This window comes from Ursus arctos, unplaced genomic scaffold (assembly GCF_023065955.2).
Source record: "Ursus arctos isolate Adak ecotype North America unplaced genomic scaffold, UrsArc2.0 scaffold_24, whole genome shotgun sequence".
Lineage (NCBI taxonomy): Eukaryota > Metazoa > Chordata > Mammalia > Carnivora > Ursidae > Ursus > Ursus arctos.
In genome coordinates this window covers 7,328,360-7,349,790 of record NW_026622919.1, presented here as the reverse complement: position 1 = coordinate 7,349,790, position 21,431 = coordinate 7,328,360, and the positions used below count along the sequence as shown (strand labels likewise).

Below are 21,431 nucleotides of genomic sequence, written 5' to 3'. Positions count from 1 at the left end.
AGCTCTGGCCTGGCCCGGAAGTCCCAGCTCAGAGGGGAGGCCTGGTGAGGAAGCAACGCCAGACATTCATTCCTCTGGGGCCACTGTCCCCCAGGAGACAGGTGCTGGCATCAGGCAGAGCTGAGGAAGGAATGTGGAGCCCAAGGCAGGACAGGCAGGCCCAGTCCAGCACGTTCCAGGAAGACAGGGATGGGGGAGGGGAAAGTCCTGGGGGGCGCTGGGGGCACACCCAGGGGTCTGAGCCTGAGCCCCAGAGGCCACTCTGTGGTGGTCCTGGGACTGGGGACAGAAGGGCAGCGTTCAGGGAGGCCCCTTAACCCGTCAGCCTTTCTGTGCCTTGCCCTTCCTGGGCCCAACCGACCAGTCACTGGCCAGAGGCCGGGGATCTCCAGGAAATGTCCGTGACACTGGATTTTTTCTGAATCAACTCCACCAGCCTGTTTTGTGGCCGAGGGGACGGTCGAATCCAAACTCATGGGGGTTAAACAAATGCGTTCATAAAGGCAGGACCCTCTGAACGGAGACTGGCAAGGGCTGAGCGCTACGTACACGGTGCTATTAGCCACTCTCTGGATTCCAAATGCACCTTTACATCTCTGGAGTCAGGACGCGTCTTACTGCAGATTAAATGGCAGTATTTTTTCTTTCTTAATAGCACAGAAAATAATGATGTGTCTCGTAATTGAGGTCTTAAGGTCAATCAAACACGGGACGGTGATGACAATGAGCACACACACAGGCCTGCATCTCTACCAGCCACACCCCTCCATTTGAGTGCAGTTCTGGGGTGCTCTTGGGCACCCTGTTCCATGGGAAAAGTCCCGGTTGCTGGATGGGGCAAGCACCTGGGGTCCCCAGGGAAGATGCTGCGGGGGTGGGGATGAATGCAGAGTCATGGGCAGAGCCATGACGGGCTGGCACAGTCTTTGGCCCACGGGCCAGGAGCGTGGTGGTGCCGGGGTTGGGGGTTGGGGGGGCAGGGATCCTGTGACTCACACAGTAATCCTCCAGCCGCCGGGAGGTCTGGTGTTAGGTCTGCTCCCACGTACTATCTCAGACGATCCTCCCAACAGCCCCGTGAGTGTGAGGGAGTTTTGTGTGTATTACGACCACACTTAACAGAAAAGGAAAATGAGGCTCAGAAAAGTTCAGTAATTTGGCCAAATTCATTTAGCCTAGAAGGGGCTGAGCTAGGCCAAATTAGGGGCCCACTACGGAAAGGGGGCCAGGCTGTTCTGTTCATCCACAGTTGGAGGGGAAGCAGGAGAAAGAGAGAAGGCTCTTGGACAGGACCTTGGCCTCCCAGCATGGCGTGGTGGTCGAGAAGCCAGGCTCTGGGTCCAGGACTGTTCCCAAGTCCACCACTTATAAGCTATGGAACTCCTGGCAAGCTGCTTGAATTCTCTGGGCTTGCTCCCTAATCCGTACGCGGGGGAAAGTATACTTCCTTCCAGGGTTGTTCAGAGGACCAGATAATCCACGTAAGGCATTTAGAAGGACGACTGGCTCCAGAAAAAGTGTCGGTCCCCGGGAGCTCTTATTACACAAAAGACAATTACACTAATTGTCCAGAGTTAGCAGCGGGCTCCCCCCACCGCACTCATGACCTCGTGTCTGGGGCTAGAAGTTGGGGAAGCAGAGGGGAGCCTAAGTCGAACCTCTTGGGGGTGGGCCCGGGAGCCTGGTGCCTAAACCAGCAATCGGCTGCCCCTGTAAGGAAAGGAGAAGGAGGGGGGGCATGGTGGTGGCCATCTGTGCTGCCTCCCTGAGTCCCAACCCTGCAAAGGGCTATTCAAACACCAACACTCCGGAGCGACCCTGGGGCCTATAGAGGAAAGGTGAGCAGGTGGCCCCTCTTCCAAATCCACAGCCCAGGGGCTGACCCTTGGCCCACCCTCCCTCCCCCAGCAAAGGCCCTGGCTGTTCCGTGGCTGACTCCCAGCACCCCAGCTGCCTGCTCCGTGGCTCATGGCACAGCAGTCCTCTCAGCTGTCAGTTCAGCCGATGTGACCATCCCCATCGCTCCGATGGAGCAGAGAAAGAAGGCTCAGAGAGATCACAGCCCTGCCACTGGCTTGCTCTCAATTCAGGTGAAAACCAAAGAGCCACCAAATGCAGCAGGATGGAGCCTGTGAAGGGGGCATGACATCCCGAGCTCCCAAGCTCTGTGGCTTGGGACACCTCACTTGGCTCTCTTGGCCCCATGTCCTCCTCTACAAAAAATGAGGAGCCCTTTATAATCTGACCTTAGTGGTTCTCTGAGTTCCCCTATGGCTGTAGCTCACCAACCCAGCGCTGAGGAGGCGTATGGGAGGAAGACCACAAACCCTAAATGCATGTGCCCATCCCCAATGCGGACAGGCGGGAGAGTCACTGTGCTTTTGTCGGCTGCTCCCCTGCCAAAGCTTCGCACAGCTTCTACGAGAGGGATGATGCCCCTGAATGGAAGCACCCTTAGGGCTGGGGCCACGTGTGAGGAGGCCACTGGAGAATGTGGCCGAGCACAGTCCGACCTCAGTGGTCAGCCACCACTAAGGTGTGAGCTTGCTGCCCGTGAGCCAGCTTACCAACAGAAAAGGACGAAAATGGAGGTTCTAGTCAGTGCACTGGGTCAAGAAGAAAGAAAACAAACAGATCCAGGTTGGAAAAGAAGTTACACTGTCTGCATTCAGAGAAAACCCAGTCATCTATGCAGAAAATCCAACGGAGTCTACAAGAAAGTTACTAGAACGAATCCTTCAGTCGGACCAAGTCACAGAGTGCAAGATCAACACGTCCTAGTCAGCTGCCTTTCTCTGTCCTGGAGACAAACAGCTGCGAGTTGAAATAAAAAATAACATTTACAATCGCATCAAAACCAGGAAATACTCCAGGATACATCTGACGAACCATGTACAAAACCTGTACTCTGAAACCCACAAAACGCTGCTGAGAGACAGCAAAGAGCTACAGAGCAGAGTGAAAATCCCATATTCACGGCCGGAAGGCTCGACGTGGTCAGGCAGGCAACGCTCTCACGTGGATCTGTTTCAACCATGCGATCCCAATCAGAAATCGCAGCGGGTTTTCTGGGGAAAAATCTGATTCTAAAATGCACAGGGAAATACAAGCTAATTCTAAAGACAGATCAGCTGATTCAAAAATTCACCTGGAGCCATCCAGGATCTAGAATAACCAAAACAATACTAAAAAAGAAGGAAGGCAGAGAATGGACACTTCTGGGTTTTGAGACTGACCCTAAAGCGATAGTAAGCACGATCGGCATAGAGATAAACAGAGAAATAAACCAGAATACAGTGTCCAGAAATAGAGCCGCAGGTCTACGGGTGACTGATTTTCAACAAAGGGACAGAGATAACTCGGTGCTGAATGAAAAGTTCTCAAAAAATGATGCTAGAACAAACAGATACACATTTTTGGGGGGGGGGGAGCTCTCTACCAGGCACAGAGGGATTGCTAAGAGCTGAGGGAAACTTTGGGTGGTGATGCAGCTGTCGTTATCTTGATTTTGGTATAATTTTACAAAAGGATCCAGTTATATACTTTTTATATATGTACAGTTTATTACGTCAAAACAAAAACAAAGCCTCCGGGGTCCCCCAAGGAAGATAGGGGCTCCTCCTACCCTGCAAGACCTAGGCTTCAAGGTCACCTCCTCTGGGGCCGCATTCTCAGGTCACCCCGCTGGCCCCCAGATCACCTGGTTGCACCTGCATTTAGCGCCTTTCACACTGTGCGTATTAGCGGCCACATGCTTGATGCCTCCGGTGCCTCCCTTGACTGTGAAGAGGCAGAGCAGGGACCTGCCGCGGCCTTCACTGGATCCCAGGCACTGTGCCTGGCGCGCAGTAGGTGCTTAGAAAATGCTTGATGAGCAGATTGAGGTTCGGGGCTTTTGGTATCCACAGACACAGTAGGGTTACTCTGAAGCTTCGAGCAAAAGCTGCTTCAGCCACTGGTAATTTCACTGTCCGCCCTTCCTTTCCCGGGAAGGAGACCCCTGGGATGGGTTTTTGTTGCTGTTTTCTTTTAAGGAAACACGTTGAGAGCAGCTTCTGGTGGTGAGGAAGGAAGAAAGGAAGAAGCGGTGGTCGCACACCTCTCGTGTGCGAGGCCATGCAGGAGGCTGACCACGGCCCTCTGCGGTGGAAGCAGGGAGAGCCCACCAGAGCAGCATAGCCACCACCACAGCACCCCGACTTCTCCTCCAACCTCTAGGCTAGACCTCCTCAAAGTGTGGCCCCCGGACTCCCGGCCCCACCCCAGAGCCGCCCCATCAGAAGCTCTGGGGGTGCAGCCCAGGAATCTGCATTCTGGCAAGCCCTCCAGGGGACTGAATGTGGGGTCTAGTGTGAGCCCCACTGCTCTGGACCACCCTCTCACATCCACTGCAAGGCAGGCTACACCTGAGCTCCCAGAATGTGCTCTTGGGGTTCCAGCTGCAAGGGCACCCCTCAAGCATCTGGCCTTCCCTCAATCCTCAGGTGCCCCAAGGCCCGGCCCTAAACGGGGCCACCGCTTTCCCCCATCTGTGTGTCCACATCTCGGAGGCACATCTTTGCTTCAGCTCTGACACTGAGCCTGGGTTCAGGGGAGCTGAGGCTCCCTGAGCTCTTCCCCAGCAGACGTGCTAGTGTAGCTGGAGTTGGGGGCCTGCTCCCTGCACCCTGAGGCTGGACATTCCAAGTTCCTGGACAGACAATAAGGCCTAACATTCCAGGCGAGGTGGCAGGCGAGGCGCGCTGACAATGGGCCCTGTGTTTCTCCCCACGCCTTCCTGAGGGTGCTCTCGACCGGGGCTCCATGGAAGGCTGAGCCATCAAAAGCACAGAGGTCCACCCAACTGGCCCTGCTTGCCTCTGCCCCGGGCCCAGGCTGAGGCTGGGGCCCCTATCACACCCACCTCACTCCCTGGGGCCTAACAATGGTCCTTTTGCCTGAAGCTTTCCAGCACCTTCTAGGTTCTTCATCCACCAAAGCCTTCGGAGAAAGGGGTTAAATGCCAACACCTGTCTTCTTCCCACTCATGCCCAGGCTTCTGTCTTCCTGGGGCCAGGGACAGCAAGCAGTGGACAGAGCTCTCCAGCCACCCAGAGCCACAGCCAGAAGCATCTCCCCTCGCTTCGGCCTGGCTGATTTCTGTTCATTAGTGCAATCATATCAACACTGACAGCAGCGTATTTATTACTGCCCTGATGACAACCATTTTTCACCCAGTGAGGCACAGCCCCGTAATGAGCTTGGGGCAGAGCTAATGAGGAACTCCCCCCGACCCTCCTTGGCAGCTCCAGGCCTCACAACAGCCTGTCCCCAACCCGCCCCCCGCCTCCATTCACTCTGCCAGGCCAGGGAGAAGGGGCTCCAAGTGGGAAGGTCAAGGGCCACTGGGCAGAGCCAGCCAGAGCTGTGTGAAGCCAAAAGCAGGCTGCCCGTGGGCAGGAGACTTCGAGGTTGACTGAGCAAGAAGGACTGAGTGCTGGGCACGGTCTCAGAGCAGCAACGCTGCCCCCGTTCTAGGTGTCTGAGTGCCTGAGCCAGGGCAGTGGGACACATGAGCGGCGATGGGGATGGCGGGCCGCCCAATGGAGCCTGGGAGTGCACGGATGCTTTCAGCTTCCAGAAGCCCAAGAGCCTCTAGAGAGATCTCAAGGGAGTGACCAAAACGGAGGGGGAACATTTAGTCAGTGCCCTGCCCCACAGTGCTGCTGATGGGCTCGGTGGCTGGTGATGAAAAGGGGGGCAGAGGGGGGACAGTCCAGGGAGAGGCCGGGAGACGGGCCCCTGAAAACTCCAACCACCCAAGCAACAGGGTCACCGACGGAGGGGCTGACAGCCTTACACTCCCACCGATACCCTTGAAGGCATGGCCACAGACCACTCACGGCGGGTGGTTATGGTGGCCCAGGTTCAATGATGTTTGGGGCACAATTGCTTTAGGAAGTACATATGTCTATGAAACAATATAGAAAAGTTTAAACACAAATGGTTGAAATATGTAAAGCATCTTGGAATCGTACAGATGATGTGACCCAAGAGAACATCTCATTCAAGTTTTTCAAAACCAAGTTTTGACATAGATCCCAGGAGGTCCAGGAAGCCGTGGGGCAGATACACCACCTTCCCAGCAGCACCAACTGCCTTTAAAATACCCTTTGTGTGTTAAAACAGAATTCAGACAGACTATGGAATGGAATGCAAATTTTCATATATTTAAAATGGAACATATAAAGGAGGAAAAGGTCACACGGCTAGCGGGCAGCGTCAGGCCCGCGGCCAGCTCCCCCAGGGCCCATGTCCATCTTCCTCCACCATCGATGTCCATCACTCTACAGCTGGGAAACCGTGCGTTTATGGCACCGAGTTTCCCAGCGAGGACATGGAAGCCCAAAGGGACCCAGTGAGGATTGGTCTCAGCTTCCGAGACCCGCACAGCATCACGCCTGTTACCTTTCCCCTGACGTTACAATTACCCCCGGTGCCCTTCTTCAAAGGGTTAAGTTCATTAATTGGGAACAATAATTTATGTCTAATGCCTCTAACCTTGCTGATGAAGGTTATTATCTAAATTCAAGGAGTTTATAATTAAAGAAATCAGTCACACACACATGAAAAGAGAATTCAGAACCAACAAGGCCAAAGTGCCAAACAAGACATCTAGACCGTCGGCATCCTGAGAGCCGAGAGGCATTTGGGAGGATGTGTTCTAGCCGTCAGATCTTGGGGGAGAACAGGGGTGCGGAGCGGGGGAGAGAGGGGGAGGGTGCTGAGGGGTTCGGGGTGCTGAGGATAGCTGAGCACATGGAGGGCTGTGGGGGGGTCTGGGGAGGGGAGATTGGGGCTGTGTGTAGGGCCAGACTGTGGGGGGCTTGGCGCAGATCCCACAACAGTGGCAAAGCCACGGGGGCGAAGGTCTATCCGTAGGGGCTAACGTGACAGGACTCAGCATTTAGACCCTATCACTAAGACCCCGTGGAAGAGCAGACGGGGTATCCAGGGAGGGGTCTGACCTCCCTTACAGAGGAGAGGCCGCTGCAGGCTGCGCCCTGAGCCCTACCCCGTTTGTCCCCCCAAGTTGGGACCCAGTTTGTGGTCCAACCAAGCAGTATGGTGAGCCGTTCCTGACCAGACCATAGGCAGCAGCCTGGAAGGCAGCTGACCCACATTCATTGCCACTTTCTTACACATCAAGTGACCTTGGCAAGTGAGTATTTCCGAACTTCAGTGCAAACAACGTTAATAATGTGAATGCTTTCTGACCAAACCCCTTCCAAGATTGGGATGAGGCGCCTAACGAGTTGTCTGTGAAAGCTACACCCAGAAATTTGAGGTTTTATGAAAGGATCCAATCAAAACATTCACCTTAAGGCCTGACCAGCTAAGAACAGCTTAATATGTGGATTCTCCGTGGTGTGCTTGCATTTTCAGTTGGAGCCAAAGACGTCTTAACCGAATAAATAAACCCCTGAGAGCAGACGTTTTGACACCACCAGCAGGTCTGTGAGAGCTAAAGACGGCAGAGGCACTCGGGGGCACAGCACGTGCCAAATCGCAGGCCCAAAGCTGACCCTGCGTCCCCAACGCCATGACGGTAATGACGACAATGACAAGCATTGAATACACTGAATACCAAGCGATTAGCAGATCTTATTAAACCCTGCCACGACGCCATGACGTAAGGACTCCCGTTCTCCCCACTTTGCAGATGAAGAAAACGAGGCACAGACAGGCGATGTAAGTAACTCACCCAAGGTCACCCGGACAGTCAAGGACACGTAGGATTTGCACCCAGGGAGTCATCCACGTTTCGGGCTCTCAGGGCTACTGTCCTGCGGGGGCCCTCTGACGGCACATTCTGGACTGGCTCTCATGGCCCAAAGCTGGCAGCCGAGCGCCTGTCGCAGACTCGTGATGGACGCCCATGTTGCGGTTGACAACCCACGCGTCCAGGAGTCCAGCCACATTTCTGGCCATTCCTCAGGTTCTGGGCCACACAAGTGCCTCGCCTGCCAGCACCTTTACGGGACCAGGTGTCCTGGTAGCAGGGTTGGGAGTGGGGGGTTCTAGGGTCCTGGCTGCAGCAGGCCCTTGAGACTCACTCGTGCCTGCCCCAAAAGCTGAACTCCCTCAGTGGGCCACATGATGGCAAATACTATTTCCTCCCCTTAGGATTATCCTATCATCAAAATTTCATTACTCCTCTGGGTCACTAACAGCTTCCTGCATGGCATCAAACTTTACTCGCCTCTTCCCCGCCCCATTCAGTTTAAAAGACTCTTGTGTGGCCTGGTCACTGGCATCTAGTCATGAATGCCCAAGTGACCTTAAGGAGACTCGTCAAACATCTCTAGGTTCCCCGGGGAAGGGCGGGGGATGGCAGGGAAAGGAGGAGAAGCACAGAAGAGGACCGGGTTCCCATCCTAACCTCTCATATTCTGCCAATTTGAGGTCCAGTGAGGACACGGTCAGGGTGGAGGCAAGAGCCAGGGGGATCAGGAGGAGGAAGAGGAGGAAGACTTCTGAGGGCTATTTTCAAGCTCTACCACGTCCCCGGGCCAGCCCTGGTCTTCCGACAGCCCAACGGGATGGGCATCTCACCAGCAAATGGTCGTTCCTCCCAGGGAAGGTACCAGTGAAGGATGCCATGGAGGCCAGCGCAGCCAGAGTGAGTGGAAAGGTGACAGGCATTGGGGTCACAGAGCCCGAGGTTCAAATCCTGACTTCCTAGTTCTAAGGCCTTGGGCAGGCAGTCCCTGTGAGCCTCAGTTTACCTGCATGTTGGGGTCGAGGGAGGGCGGAGGCAGGGAATGGTTACACTGTACCTAACACTGTCTGACACACAGAATTGCACACCAAATGTGAGTGTGCCTCCTCTCTGGTGACCCTAGGATGGGGAGAAAAGACCAGATCATTCAAACCGGGGAAGAAACAAAGTGGAAAAGGAAGATGTGGGTGGATTATAAAGATACCTGGGTCAGGGGGTGGGGAAGGATCTGAAAACTCCGTGCAACCGGAGATCCTATCTTGAGACCATCTGGAGGGGCCACCACAGAGGCACAGCTAGTCACATCAGCTTGCTGAGTGCCTGTGATAGGCCAGGCTCCACGTGAGCACTCTGCCTGCTCGTCCCCTGCCGTCCCTGCCAGGAATCGGGCGCTGGGAAAGTAACCCCAAAGTGGCCCAGGGACATGGTAGAGTTTGAAAGTGACAGAGCTTGAACCCGGGTCACCCCAATGCCAAGGCACCCACCGAGACACTAGACACTACTCAACAGCTTAAGGAAAACCCCCAGAAAGCAGAGAAAGTAACCGCCCAGAGCCGGGCTAACTCGGGAATGCTTTAGGGATGGCCCCGTCTGGTGTAAAGTAATTCTCTGTATGAAATGCACTTCTAGAGACCGCAGAGTCCTCTCTGCGGTTATGAAGGAATGCTGGACATCACCAGTGAGCCTCGACATGCCAGTCTCTTTTTCCAGCACACGGAAGCCTGGGCCTCCCAGCCCCCCTGCCACTGGGAAGGACCACGTGATCAGCTCTGACCAATGGGCTGCAAGGGGAAGTGATGGAGGCCACAGCATTTAATTGTTGGTGGAAGTCTTCCTCCCTCTCCTATGTATATCGAGTGAGGCCTCCATGCACAATGGGCCTTACTCCCCAAACCCCCTACCTGTCTTCCCAATTTCATAAAGGTTCAGGGCAGGCAGCAGGGACTGAATAAGGACCGAAGGGTCACCCTAGCCAGAGGCCAGACTTCCAGAAGCCACTTCACCTGTAGGGCCAGAGACAGGGGAGTGAAGGGGAGTCTCAGCAGGTGGGCTCTGGGCTCGAGAACAAGACCCCATTCTAAGTAAGCCTGGGCTGGCATCTCTGCAGGACAGGGCTCCCACCCTCGGGGTGCTTAGCTCGCACAAGGAGGGCTCCACAACAGGGGGCTGATGGGATGTATGGAGGAGCCCATCAGAGAGGGTAACTGGTCAAAGAGGAAGCTGGAGGAGTAGGGAGAGGCCAGAAGACAAACAGCTTTATTCCTTGGCTATGTGTTCATTCACTAATTCTTCATTGCCCTTTCCCATTCCTCGAGCTCCTTCTCTATGCTAGGCTCTGCCCTAGCGACTGGGGATACAGCAGTGAATAAAATCAAGCCCCTGCCCCCGTGAGAGAGACCAACGGTAAACAAGTAAGTCACTATATGTCAGGTGAAGCTGAGTGCCATGGAAAAGGCAAAGTGGGGGGGGGGTTCATGCTTGGAGATGCCATGTTTTCATGGGTTTAGGGTCAGATTAGGGACATCAGGGGAAAGTGCTGAAGGAAACAAGGAGTGGGCCTTGCAGACAGCTGGGAGGACTGGGTGTGGCCACAGGGATGGCAGGGCCTTCAGGTGCCAGGTGGGAAGCCAGAGAGCGACAGGGCAGCTCTGGGAACAGGGAGGTGGCCTGTGCAGTGGACAGGGTGGGTGGAGACGTTGGAGAGGAGGGGGGAGGCAGGAGGTGTGGGTTAAGATATCCTCCCAGCCTCGCAGCCAACGCATTAGAAGCACTTAACAGTCATTGAGAGAAGTTTGAAGTGATTAAGATCATCTCCTTTAATGTCCAAAAAAAAAAAAAAAAACAAAAAAAACCCCTACACAGTAGACATAGGGATTTTTAGCCGATTCCACATTCCACAGATGAGAAGAGTCTCAGCTCAGGGTCACTCAGTGGTGGAGGCAGAGGCCCAGAGCCCCCCACCAGGTCCCTGCCAACACCCGTGGGAGAGGGGCCCCCACAGGGCTCCCAGGGCTGAGAGAGGGGCTTTCTGGAGCAGACACCTGGGTGGGGAGTCCGATGAGACCAGCTGTGCAGCGCCCTCCGCAGCCCCCACCAGGACCCTGAGCAGCCCCAGATGACCCCTTGCTGGACACTGACACTGCTCAGTGGCCCTGCCTTCTGCCCAGCATGTGGACAGCAGAGGCGGCGGCCACAAGGAGCAACCGGGAGGCCTCAGCAACCGGCTTGTTTTCTTTTCCATTACAGGCAGTGGGGCTGCTGCCGGCAGTCACTCCTGGCCCATTTGTTGCTATTGGCATCCCAAGGCCCCGAATTATGATGACTAATTCCCACCGTTTTAGGCAGCTCGAGGGCCCTCTGTGGCAGTGTGCTCCGAGGGGAGCCGGGGTGGAAATCCCGCAGGCAGCACTGTAACACCCAACATCAATCCCAGCTCAGGCTCCTGACTCCCTGAGGGGCAGGAAGTCCGAAGGATTGGGGAGGAGGTGTTCCAGCCAATCAGAGGACTTCTTCAACCACAGCCAAATCCCAGGAAAATCAGCCACAGAGAGACTAACAACCAGCTTGTTTTGTAAGTAGTGAGTCCTCCATCACCAGGGGTATACAAGCAGACACCGGACGACCACTTGTTCCAGGTTTATGCGCAGAGGACAACACTAGATGACTTTTTGTCTTTCTTTCAAGTCTGATGCACTGAATCATTCTAGTCCTCAGGACAGAGAACAAGTTCATTCCCTTACTGTTTAACTTACAGCCCGACTGCGTCCTGTGGTACAAAGTCAAATGCATACCAATATGCAGTTTAACACATCATTTTAAAGTCGGCCATTCAGGCACTGTTTAAACAGAGAACTGCTGTAAAGGATTTGGCCTCTTTCCCAGCCGCCCTTCCCTGATGGAACAAGGTTGCTGGCCCCTACTCTGGCCTTCCAGTAGAGGACATAAGGGAGAGAGCGGTCGATAACTATTTGCCGAACAAATGCATGAGAGGGAGGATTTCTGAGGCAGGTGTCAGGCTGCCAGCACGATTTGGCCTCTGGGTAGGGGTCCCGAATTTTCTCTTCCCATGCAGGGGCCATATCCCGCAGCCAGGAGAAACACCAAACTGTGTCACCCATCTGGCCAGAGCCAGAATGTTCCAGACTCCCCAGCTGAAGCTAAGGGGCACACAGGGTGAGGGAGAGAGGGGTGCAGGGTAGAGAGCTACGGAAGGGAGGAGGGATGCCCCCTGGCCCCTCATGTGTAGGGCTTTGACACATACCAGCTGAGCCCCAGGCAAGAACGACACTCGGCCTTGTGGTAATTAGCAAGAGGCCCTGATCAATAAGTTATTTTTTGCTGTCAGTAATTAATAATTACAGCTTAGCCACACCATGTAATTAAACTTTCATCCCGTTCCCTCGCGTGCTGTTTGGCTTTTATTGTGATTAGCTCCCAGCACTAAACTTTCTCCCTTTGGAGCCTTCAGGAGCCTCCAAAGCTGGGCTTCTCCACACTGCCTGCCCCACTCTGCTCACAACACTCCCTTCTGTCCCCCCCCCAGGCACCGTTCTCTCCAAAGAACCTTCTGGACCAGCTGGCTGGGCTGCTACTGCCCTCCTTCCAGCCCCTGGGCCTCCTCGGGATGTCCACCAGCAATTAATTTTCATGGCACCTGAAAAATCTTTTGAGAAGCTGGCTAAAATGCAGACATCCAGGCTCACCCAGACATTTCCAGGCAGAGTACCTGGGAGTGGAGCCCAGCACATCGGGAGGGCCACGGCAGACAGAGCGATGCAGCCTCGGAAGTAGGAAGTAAAAGAAGCATCTTGGATGAGGAAAAGGCATGCAAGGCCTTTTTGGTGGGTGGCCAGGGCTATTCCTCATGGTCCTCCGGCTTACGGTGTAAAAACAATCATCATCGTCATCATAAAAACGATTACCCTTTATTAAGCACTTTCTAAGTGCCAGGCACTTGCTGAGGGTTCTCCCAAATACCTGGAATTGCCCTTTCTACAACATCACTGCACTTACTTTAGGAAATGCATGTGAATTTCAGGCAAAATGGTCAAACAGTGGCTTTCAGTATAAACAGATGATGTTGCCCGGGTCCAGCAGCTGAAAACACCAGCCAAAGTCTAGACAAAATCCAGCGGTGGCCAAGGTGAGGTCTGTCCCACGGAGGAACGCCACCTGGTCCCTCACTCTGTGTCATGACTGGAGAACGGGGCTCATGGGCTCAGAAGGGACAAACAGTGCCAGTGGCTTCAACTACCCCAAAGGCTGAAGGGCATGGACTCAAACTCAGAAGCTAAGGAAACACTTCACCCTCTAACCCCAAAGCAGACAGGAAAGGACCCCCGAGCCCTCTGCGGCCTGTCCCTGACCCCCACCCAGCCCCCTACATACAACACAGCACTGCCCTCAAGTCCGGGCAAGACCAAGTTCCCACAATCCCCTGCATGGTTTGCCGCCAGGAGACAAATGGAGAATACCCATGGCCGCTGGAAAACACTCTCTCGGAGCCAGAGAACACAAACGGAGCAGCAGGGGACCTGGGCAGCCTCATTCAGAAAGGCAGCAAACAAGAGAACCAGAGAGGGAGGGAATCAATCAGAGACCTTCAGCGATGATGACAGGGTGAGCCCCTCCAGCACGAGGACAGAGAAAGGAGGGAGCCGAACCTAAGTTCAGCTGGGCTGTTATGTCTTGGCCTCAGGCGGATGGGACGGTGTTGGCTCAGACATGGAAGAGGCTTGATGACCCAGAAGGAAGGAACTTCTGGTGCTCTGGGGACTCCTTATGGGCCTGGGCCTGCATGGGCAAGAATGAGTAAGCCACATGCCCCGGGGAAATCATGCCACTGCCAGAGTCCATACAGAAATTAAGACAGATGCCTCCAGACAGGGGCTGACACCCCCAGAGCCCCACGGGCATCTCAGAGCAAATCTGTGAAGTGCCCCAGGGCAGGCTACGCCCCGTTCCTATTCTGTCAGCCTCAAGGTCCTCTTAGGACCCTTAGAAGAAGGGCCCACCGCAAGCAAACGTACTCCAGCTGCGGATGATCCTGCTCCCAAGGGTTGTAAATAAGGGCCCAGAACTCACCTGGTCCCTGACTCTGCCCCCAGATCACCCAGCAGCCTTGGGCAAGTCATTTAATGCCTCTGGACCTCAGTTTTCCTATCTGTTAAATGGCTGCTAGAGTAAGCCGACTTCTAAGGTCCGTGCCTGCTGGAAGATTTTATGATGATCATAAAACTAATAATAACTTTTATTACCTTACATTTACAGGGCCCCTTACAAAATTTCTAAGTGCTTTTAACGTAAATCACCTTGTAAAATCCTCCCCTCAACCCTGTGAGTGAGAGCCGATTATTCTCATCTCTTTGATCTTGGCTCTCTGGACTGCCTGACGCTGGGCGCAGCGGGGTCCCTCCACCCTCCCCTCCCCGCCGCTCGGAGACCCCAGAGCTGGGGTGGGGCCAGTTCGAGATGCAGCCGCCGCATTCCGGCGGCCCGGTGCGTCCAGGCATGCTCTCGAGCCTGGAAAGGGGAGGCCAAGCCCCGCGAGTCCTGAAGCCCGGTCCAGGATTCGTCTCCCTCCGCCCCCAGCAGGCGCCGCTCGGACACCACTGGCACCACTGTCTGGATCTGCGAACCCCAAAGGCGAGGAAGCGCCGGTGCAGCCGCCCTCCCCCGCTGGGACCTGCCCGAGGACTGGGGGCGGGGGTGTCTGGGCATCCGCCCTCTGGAGGGGGGAGCGCGGATCACGCCTCCTCATCCCTCCTAACGCTCCCACCCCCAAAGCAGCCCTTCTCCACCGCGAGGCTGCTCCAGGCAGCTACAGGTCAGAGACAGGAGCGGCCGGTGGAGGGGGAGGCGAAGACAGGGTGCTGCGTGTGTCTGGGGGCGGGAGGGGCGACGCCTCAGACCCTCCCGGCGCACCACCCCGCGCTGGGTCCCGAGTTGCGCGCGCGACATGGGCTCGCGGCCCCTCTCCGCCGAGCAGCCCCGGCGGCGGCCAGGCGGCCAGGCACGGGCTCCCGTACGTGGCCAGGCCCGGCAACTGCCCTCCCGGGGCGACCAACCCGGCTCCCCGCGCCCGACTCGAGCTCCTGCCGGCCGCCTTCCCGCTCCGCTCCCTCGGCCCGGGGCGGCCAGCGCCTGCCCGGCAGGGCCTGGCCCTTTCCGGGGACACCGGGCGAGGACTCGAGCCCGGCTTGAGGAGCTCGGGGCGGCGGGCGCTGAGCCCGGCAGCGAACGGCGCGCCCTCCCACGCCGGCCCGAGGGCACCCAGGGCGGCTGGGGGTCGCTACCCCTCACCTCACCCCGGACGACGCCTCCCAACACGGACCCCCCCCCCCCGCCTTCCCTCCTCAGGAAACCACAAGTCTCAGAAAAACGGCCCCACCCCCCAAAAGAGAGCCCCCCAAACTCGAAGAAGGGGGATGTCTTAAAACTCCCTGGAGAGGGCTCTGCCCAGGCTAAACCCGGTGTCCCGGAGGCCACCGGGGGCCAGCGAGTGTCCCCTCCTTCAGCCCCCTCCCCAACCCCACGTGGGGGTGGACCTCCTTACCTTGGGCTCCGGTCGCACGGATCCGGTGCAGGGCCAGCAGAGTCCACATCAGCAGCCCCCACATGGTGACCAGCCTTGGGAGGGGTGTCCTCCGCACTGTTTTATAATCCGGGGGGGTGGTCCTGGGACCCCGCGGCTTCGTCCCAAGAGACTGTCCACGCGGCTCCGGCCGGGGCCGGTATATGCCCGGGAGGGGCAACGCTAGCGACCCCAACCTTCCTTCTCGTCAGCTGTCCAAGTCCGACCCGGCGGCGCGCCCGGAAGGCGAAGGGAGAGCAAAGAGAAGGAGGAAAAGCCCGCTCTCGGATTCGGGGCTCCTCCCTCCCCTAGCACCCGAACTCCGACTTCTCCCAGGCGGGGCGGCCTCCGCAATCCGGCCGGGTCGCGGGCCGGGCTCCGGAATAAACCGGCAACTTCAGGAAACTTCCTCCCGTGGCCACGTTGCCCGCCCCCCGCCCCCTCCCCGCCCCCTGGTTGGGTTCTGCGGGCGGACGCAATCACCGCCGTTCCAGGCGTCGGGCCCCCGGGGTCAGGCGGGAAGCGAGCGCGGCGGTAGACGCGGGTGCGGGTCTTCTTTCAGGGGCGCGGGCTTCGGGGGGTGCGGTTAGCATAGCGGTCCGAATCTCCCTGGAGCTGAAGTTTTCTTCTCTAACTTTGCAGGCGGCATCTGGCGGGGCCGAGCCGCCCCTCTCGGCTCCACCGCCGTGGCGCCCAATCCGGGGACGCTCGGTCTCTCCAGGCGGCGCCGGACCCGGGCGCGCCCTCGGCTCCGCGCCCAGCGGGCTAGCAAACTTTGCGGGTCCCGCGGCCCGGCGCGCACCTCCGCGCGCCCATGTCCGCGCCGGCTGCGGGGCGGCGGGGACGGCTGCTGGGTTCGGCGGCCCGGGCTGTCGCCGGCGTCCGGGCACGGAGCCTCCTGCCGGCCGTGGATGGAGCCCGGCGGCGCTGCCGTCCGCCGCGCCCTGGCCGGAGCTCTCGGCGAGACGCGCGGAGAGCCCGGCGGGCAGCCCCGGCTCCGGGTGCGCGGCGCCTCCTCGGACGCCCGGCGCTCGCCGGCCGCCCGGGCCCGAGGAGCAGCGGCCGCCGCGCCCGCCCCGGCGCCTGGGCCGCGCCGCCGCCGCCGCCCGCCTCCGCAGCCGCCGCCGCTCGCCGAGCCCGCCGCCCTCCGCTTCCCGGGCTCGGCGTCCAGAGAGCCGCTCCTGCCTGCGCCGAGCCGGAGCTGCGGGGGCCGCGTGAGCCGGGGACGAGCGCGGCGGAGGCGGAGACGCGGAGAGGGGGGCCGAGCGCTACCCCGTGGCCGCGACTGGAGACAGCCTGCGCGCGGGGAGGGGTGGGGGCGGCGACGGCGGTGGCGGCGGCGGCGGCGGCCCCGAGCCAGGCCCGGGAGCGAGCCCCGCAGGAGCACTGTCCGTCAAGCGCGGCCGCGGGACCCGCCGGAGGACGGCAGTGCCAACCTCGCGCCGCGCGGGGAAAAGATGCGCACCGGGCCCCTCCGCCCTCTCGGCTAGCCTTGCCTTCCAGCCCCGGCCCCGCACCCCTCCTCTCTCGCAGGCCTCATCTGATTCCCGATCTCTCCCACAGCCCGGACCCCCACCACCCTTCCCCTGACACCAGTGGAGGGTGTGTTGGGAAGAGGGGGTCGGTCAACTGGTTGATTCCAGTTTCCCCTCCCAGGTCAGGCTTTCAAGAGTCTGGAACCGCTCAGGGCCGAGAGCAAGACAAAAGGGAGGCCTGGGACTTACAGATGGCTGAGAAAGTGAAGTTGGTGCCAAGGCGTATGCATTCTTTGTTCCATTTTTTTTTTTTTTTCTTTTGAGCTCTGTTTGCTAAGGGTAGAAAAACGGAAAATCGGTGAGGGAGCCACAGAGAAGGGTAGGAGGTTTCCTCCCTTGTGGCCCAGACGAACGAGCAGGACCAGCACTCACCATGGAAGGAGCCTGTTAGTGTTTGCAGGACCCAGTTAAAGTTTACTGGGCACTAGACAGCTCTGCCTCCGTGGACTCCATTCTCCATCTAAAAAATGGAGAATTTACATATACATATATATGTAAAAATATTATTTTAAGACTGTTGGCATAAAGACAAACATATTAATATTACATATTAAAACATTTTTTTCAACCTAAAAGTTCGTTTATGTATTCTGATTTTAAAAGAAATTACAACATTTTCATGGGCCCCAAAGAAAAGGTGGTGCTCCTGGGTCAGGAGCCCAACCCCGTCCTGCCTACTTGGGGCTTCTGCTGGGGAGCAAAGAGCCGTTGAGACCCTCTACGTTCTCCCAGGCCACTGTTCTCCTTTCTCCCTCGTGGCCTCATCTTTCCTGGTGCCCCACGAAGCCTCTCCTTTGTTAGGGCCCACGCCACCCCAGAGGGCAGCCCCTTATTGATTGCCGAGGTGTGGACACACCCCCTGCAAACATTTCATTACTTTTATAGTCTCATTTCACCTGCCTTGGAAAAAGAACTGTGGGCGTTTTCTGAAAATGGCTGAGAAGCTAGCCTGCCTTCCTTACAGCCCTTTCCAAGCGCCTGATTCAAGCATTTTGCCACTTTTTCTCCTGGCGACTTGTGCGGCCTCCCAGGCTGAAGCCCTTCTGGCCGGTTGACTGGTGAATGGGAGGGCTTTTGGGACGGGAGGCCTAAGGATGGCCAGCCCTCCTCTCCCTTGGTGCCTACGTCACTGCCGGCTTCTTGGGGATGCCCAGCTGTGGCGTTCCACACCACCTGCATGCTCTTACCTCCCGGACCTGGAGCTCAGGCCCTTCCCAGACTGTGGAGCACAGCTGGGGAGCAGGGTCGGTTAGCAGGGTGCTGTTACACTCGTCGCTCACAGAGGGGGCCTGAGAGCAGGATTTGCTGGGAACTCCTCCTCAGCCAGCCAGGAGACAGCAGGAAGGCCAAATCTCGGTTGTCAGAGGGTGGGAGCTCACATCGCCACAATGGTCTGAAACCTCGGTGGATTCCACTCTCTTGGTGCCCAGTCCCAGAGTTCTGGGAGAGCTCCCGGGGCTCCGGGCAGCGTTTGCTCTCTCTCTGAGAAGAGACATGTGGTTACACAACCCTGTGAAGCCCTGTCTACTTTCTTCTGGGAGTTGAATCCCCAAAGGCCAGGGTACCCCTGGGGCGTGGAGGTCAGGGAGGTTTCCTCTGGGGTTGGAACTCTCCAGGCATGTCAGCACAGTAGACAGCAGGGAGCACGGTACCCTACCTACAGCTCTTGCAGCAATCTCTGTGTCCCGCCGTCTGGGACGGAGAAGAGCATCCTGTCTGGTTTCGGCCTGTACCCACACACCCAGGAAGGGAACGATCTGATTTTGCTTCTTGCCCGAGTTTTGCTGGCCCAGGAGGAGGCTGAGCAGGGAGCCTGGCCCTCTGAGAGGGGCTCGTTACTGGCAAAGTCACTTGCAGACACCATGACCTCATTCTTGCCACCAGCAGTGTAATGAGAGGTTGCAGACTGTGCAGTTACAGTGGGTGCCCCATCAGGAGCGGCTGCGCGGCTTTCCCAGGCTCCGCTCTGCCTCCCCCTTGCAGCCCTCCCCCTTCCAATTTGATCCTGTGTGTTCAGCTCTCCTGGAGAACTCGGGACAGGATCTGGGGCTTCTCCCTCACGTATATCCCATCTCCTCCCACCCCCAGAGCCAGCGAAGGTGCTTTATCTCCAAAAGGCTATCTCCTCCTTACATTGCACTGTGTAAATTGAAGGGGGGGCGGGCACAGCAGCACAGAGTAACACAATTCACTTCAAAACGGAGGGAAAGGCCTGCGTCGCTCTGCTTCACACGTTTCCTGTTTCCCTTTCCGAGTGGATGGCATGTGTTTAAAACATTACCTTCTGGGATACCTGGATGGCTCAGTCCGTTAAGCGTCTGCCTTTGGCTCAAGTCATGATCCCAGGGTTCTGGAATTGAGTCCTGCATCAGGCTCCTTGCTCAGTGGGGAGCCTGTTTCTCCCTCTGTTTGTGCTCTCTCTCTCTCTCTCTCGAATAAATAAATCTTAAAAATAAAATAAATAAAATAAAACGTTACCTTCCTCTTAAGAAAACCCTCATTGGACCCCAAGCAGGACCACTTTCTTAGCCTCTTATTCTGCACGTAGAGTCAAGGAGAGAGCATTACCTCAGAACTTTGCTGGGGAGTTCTGGGTGGGAGGCACACCCCACCACACCCCAGCCAAGGGCGGAGACAGAGCCCAGGACGGTCAGATGGAGCTGTTCAACGTCACAAAGGCCAAGATCCTCCTCACCCCACCATCCCTCGGCATCAAACCCGTCCTCTGCCCCATCTCACACACACAAACCAAAGGGCAGGCAGGGCAGAGTCAACTTCTCAATATGATTATTGTATATATTTTTTTCTATTTTCCATCTCAAATGTAACAGCAACGAGAACAAAGTGTTCAATTGCAGGGTCAGGCACGGCCTGCGCCGGTGGGGACGAGGCAGGCAGCGGTACACCGGTACACCGGACAGGGACAGGGGGAGGCGCTGTGTCTACTCCCTACCCACACCTCCTCCCTACTCCCTCACCCCCTGATTCCTACTTCCCAAGTTGCACTGGGTGCCACGCTCAGCCAGGAAGCCCACCCTTGTGGTTATTTTGTGGAAAGATTGAACACCAAGAAGAGGGGAAAAGCGTTGGACCCAACTCAGCCTAAAAGGAAAATGACTTGAGTGGCCAGAGTCAGGGTGGATGTGGCCTTTTAACGATAGGGTTTCAGGCACAAGTGTGTCCCACCCCCGTGCCTCCTTCCTAACCCTACCCTTTCCAGAATCCCATTCCAGGCTGCTCTCAGGGCTGCCAAGGACAAGGGTTGGGCAAGAGTCCCCCCCCCCCCCCCCCCCGCTGCCCCCAGAGCAGGGACTTCAAGAGAGCTATCCCTGCTCTACCTGAAGGGAACTCAGACAACTAATTGCCTTGAAACACGTCTTCCAGTAAATAATTAATGACATTCTTTTTTTCATTTTGTTCTGTTTTGAAGATGGAGAAAGGGAAGGAGTAGAACAGTTAGAAATGGCTTATTAATCTCCACTGGAAAAGAGAAAGGCCCTGGGTCCCCGTCTGAGTCAGCTCGGGTGGCCCGAACACAACACCACACACTGGGGGCTCACACAACGGAAATTTATTTCTCACAGTTCTGGAGGCTGGGAAGTCCAAGATCAAGGTGCCAGCTGATTTAGTTCTTAGGGAAAGCCTTTCTGGCTGGTAGATGGCCGCTTTCTTGCTGTGTCTGCACATGGCACAGAGAGACAAGAACTCTCTCTTTTCTTCTTTCTTTCTTTCTTTCTTTCTTTCTTTTTTTTTTAAAGATTTTATTTATTTATTTGAGAGAGAGAGAGAGCATGAATGGGGGACAGGAAGAAGCAGGCTCTCCACTGAGCAGGGAGTCCAACATGGGGCTCCATCCCAGGACCCTGGGATAATGACCTAAGCCGAAGGCAGATGCTTAACCAACTGAGCCACCCAGGCGTCCCTCTATCTTTTCTTCTTTTGAGAACCTTAGTCCCATCCTAAAGGCCCCACTCTCATGACCTCATCTAAACCCAATTACCTCCCAATAACCCGATCTCCAAATATTGTCACATTGGGGGAAGGGGAGGGCTTCGACATGTGATTTTGGACACAATCTAGCCCACAGAAGCTCTAATCCAGGCTCCACCCCCATTTTCAAGTCCCTGTTCTAATTTATTTTTACTCCCGGGGGAGGAAGAGCCTAAGAGGACAAGACATGTCCTGGGCTGGGCTGGGGGGCAGCCTGCATCTTCCCCTCCTATGTGCTAAGTTCAGAGTCCCCATGCAAGCAGCTCCTGACCTCTAAGACCTGGGATCTGGGGGTCCATCTGCCATGTTCCTTCCTGCTTGAGCCCACCAATTCTACAGGGAAGGAGGAAAAGAGCCACAAAGAGATGGAGCAGAAACCCACCAATACTGATGCAGAAATGTGCAGCGGCTTGCTGGTCGGCAGCCAGATGCAAGCTGGAGAAAATAGAGGTTAACAGACCACAGGAGACAGCATTTTTAAACAATAAAGCTGCTAAATGTAGGCTAGTCTGGAGAAGAAAGTGAACGCACAGGGAAACATAGACATCTTCTATATCTGGGCCAGTTGCAG

At 56.5% G+C, this 21,431-nt stretch overlaps 1 protein-coding gene across 1 annotated transcript in view; it reads right to left on the bottom strand.

Moving 5' to 3' along the window:
* The window catches only part of SDK2 (sidekick cell adhesion molecule 2), a 254,736-nt gene extending 238,479 nt beyond the window's left edge, over positions 1-16,257 (bottom strand). Inside the window, exon 1 of the mRNA XM_057318008.1 lies at positions 15,318-16,257. Within this exon, the coding sequence (XP_057173991.1) occupies positions 15,318-15,381 (64 nt within the window). The 5' untranslated portion in view covers positions 15,382-16,257. The remainder of the gene's footprint in view (positions 1-15,317) is intronic.
* Between the last annotated feature and the right edge of the window lie 5,174 nt (positions 16,258-21,431).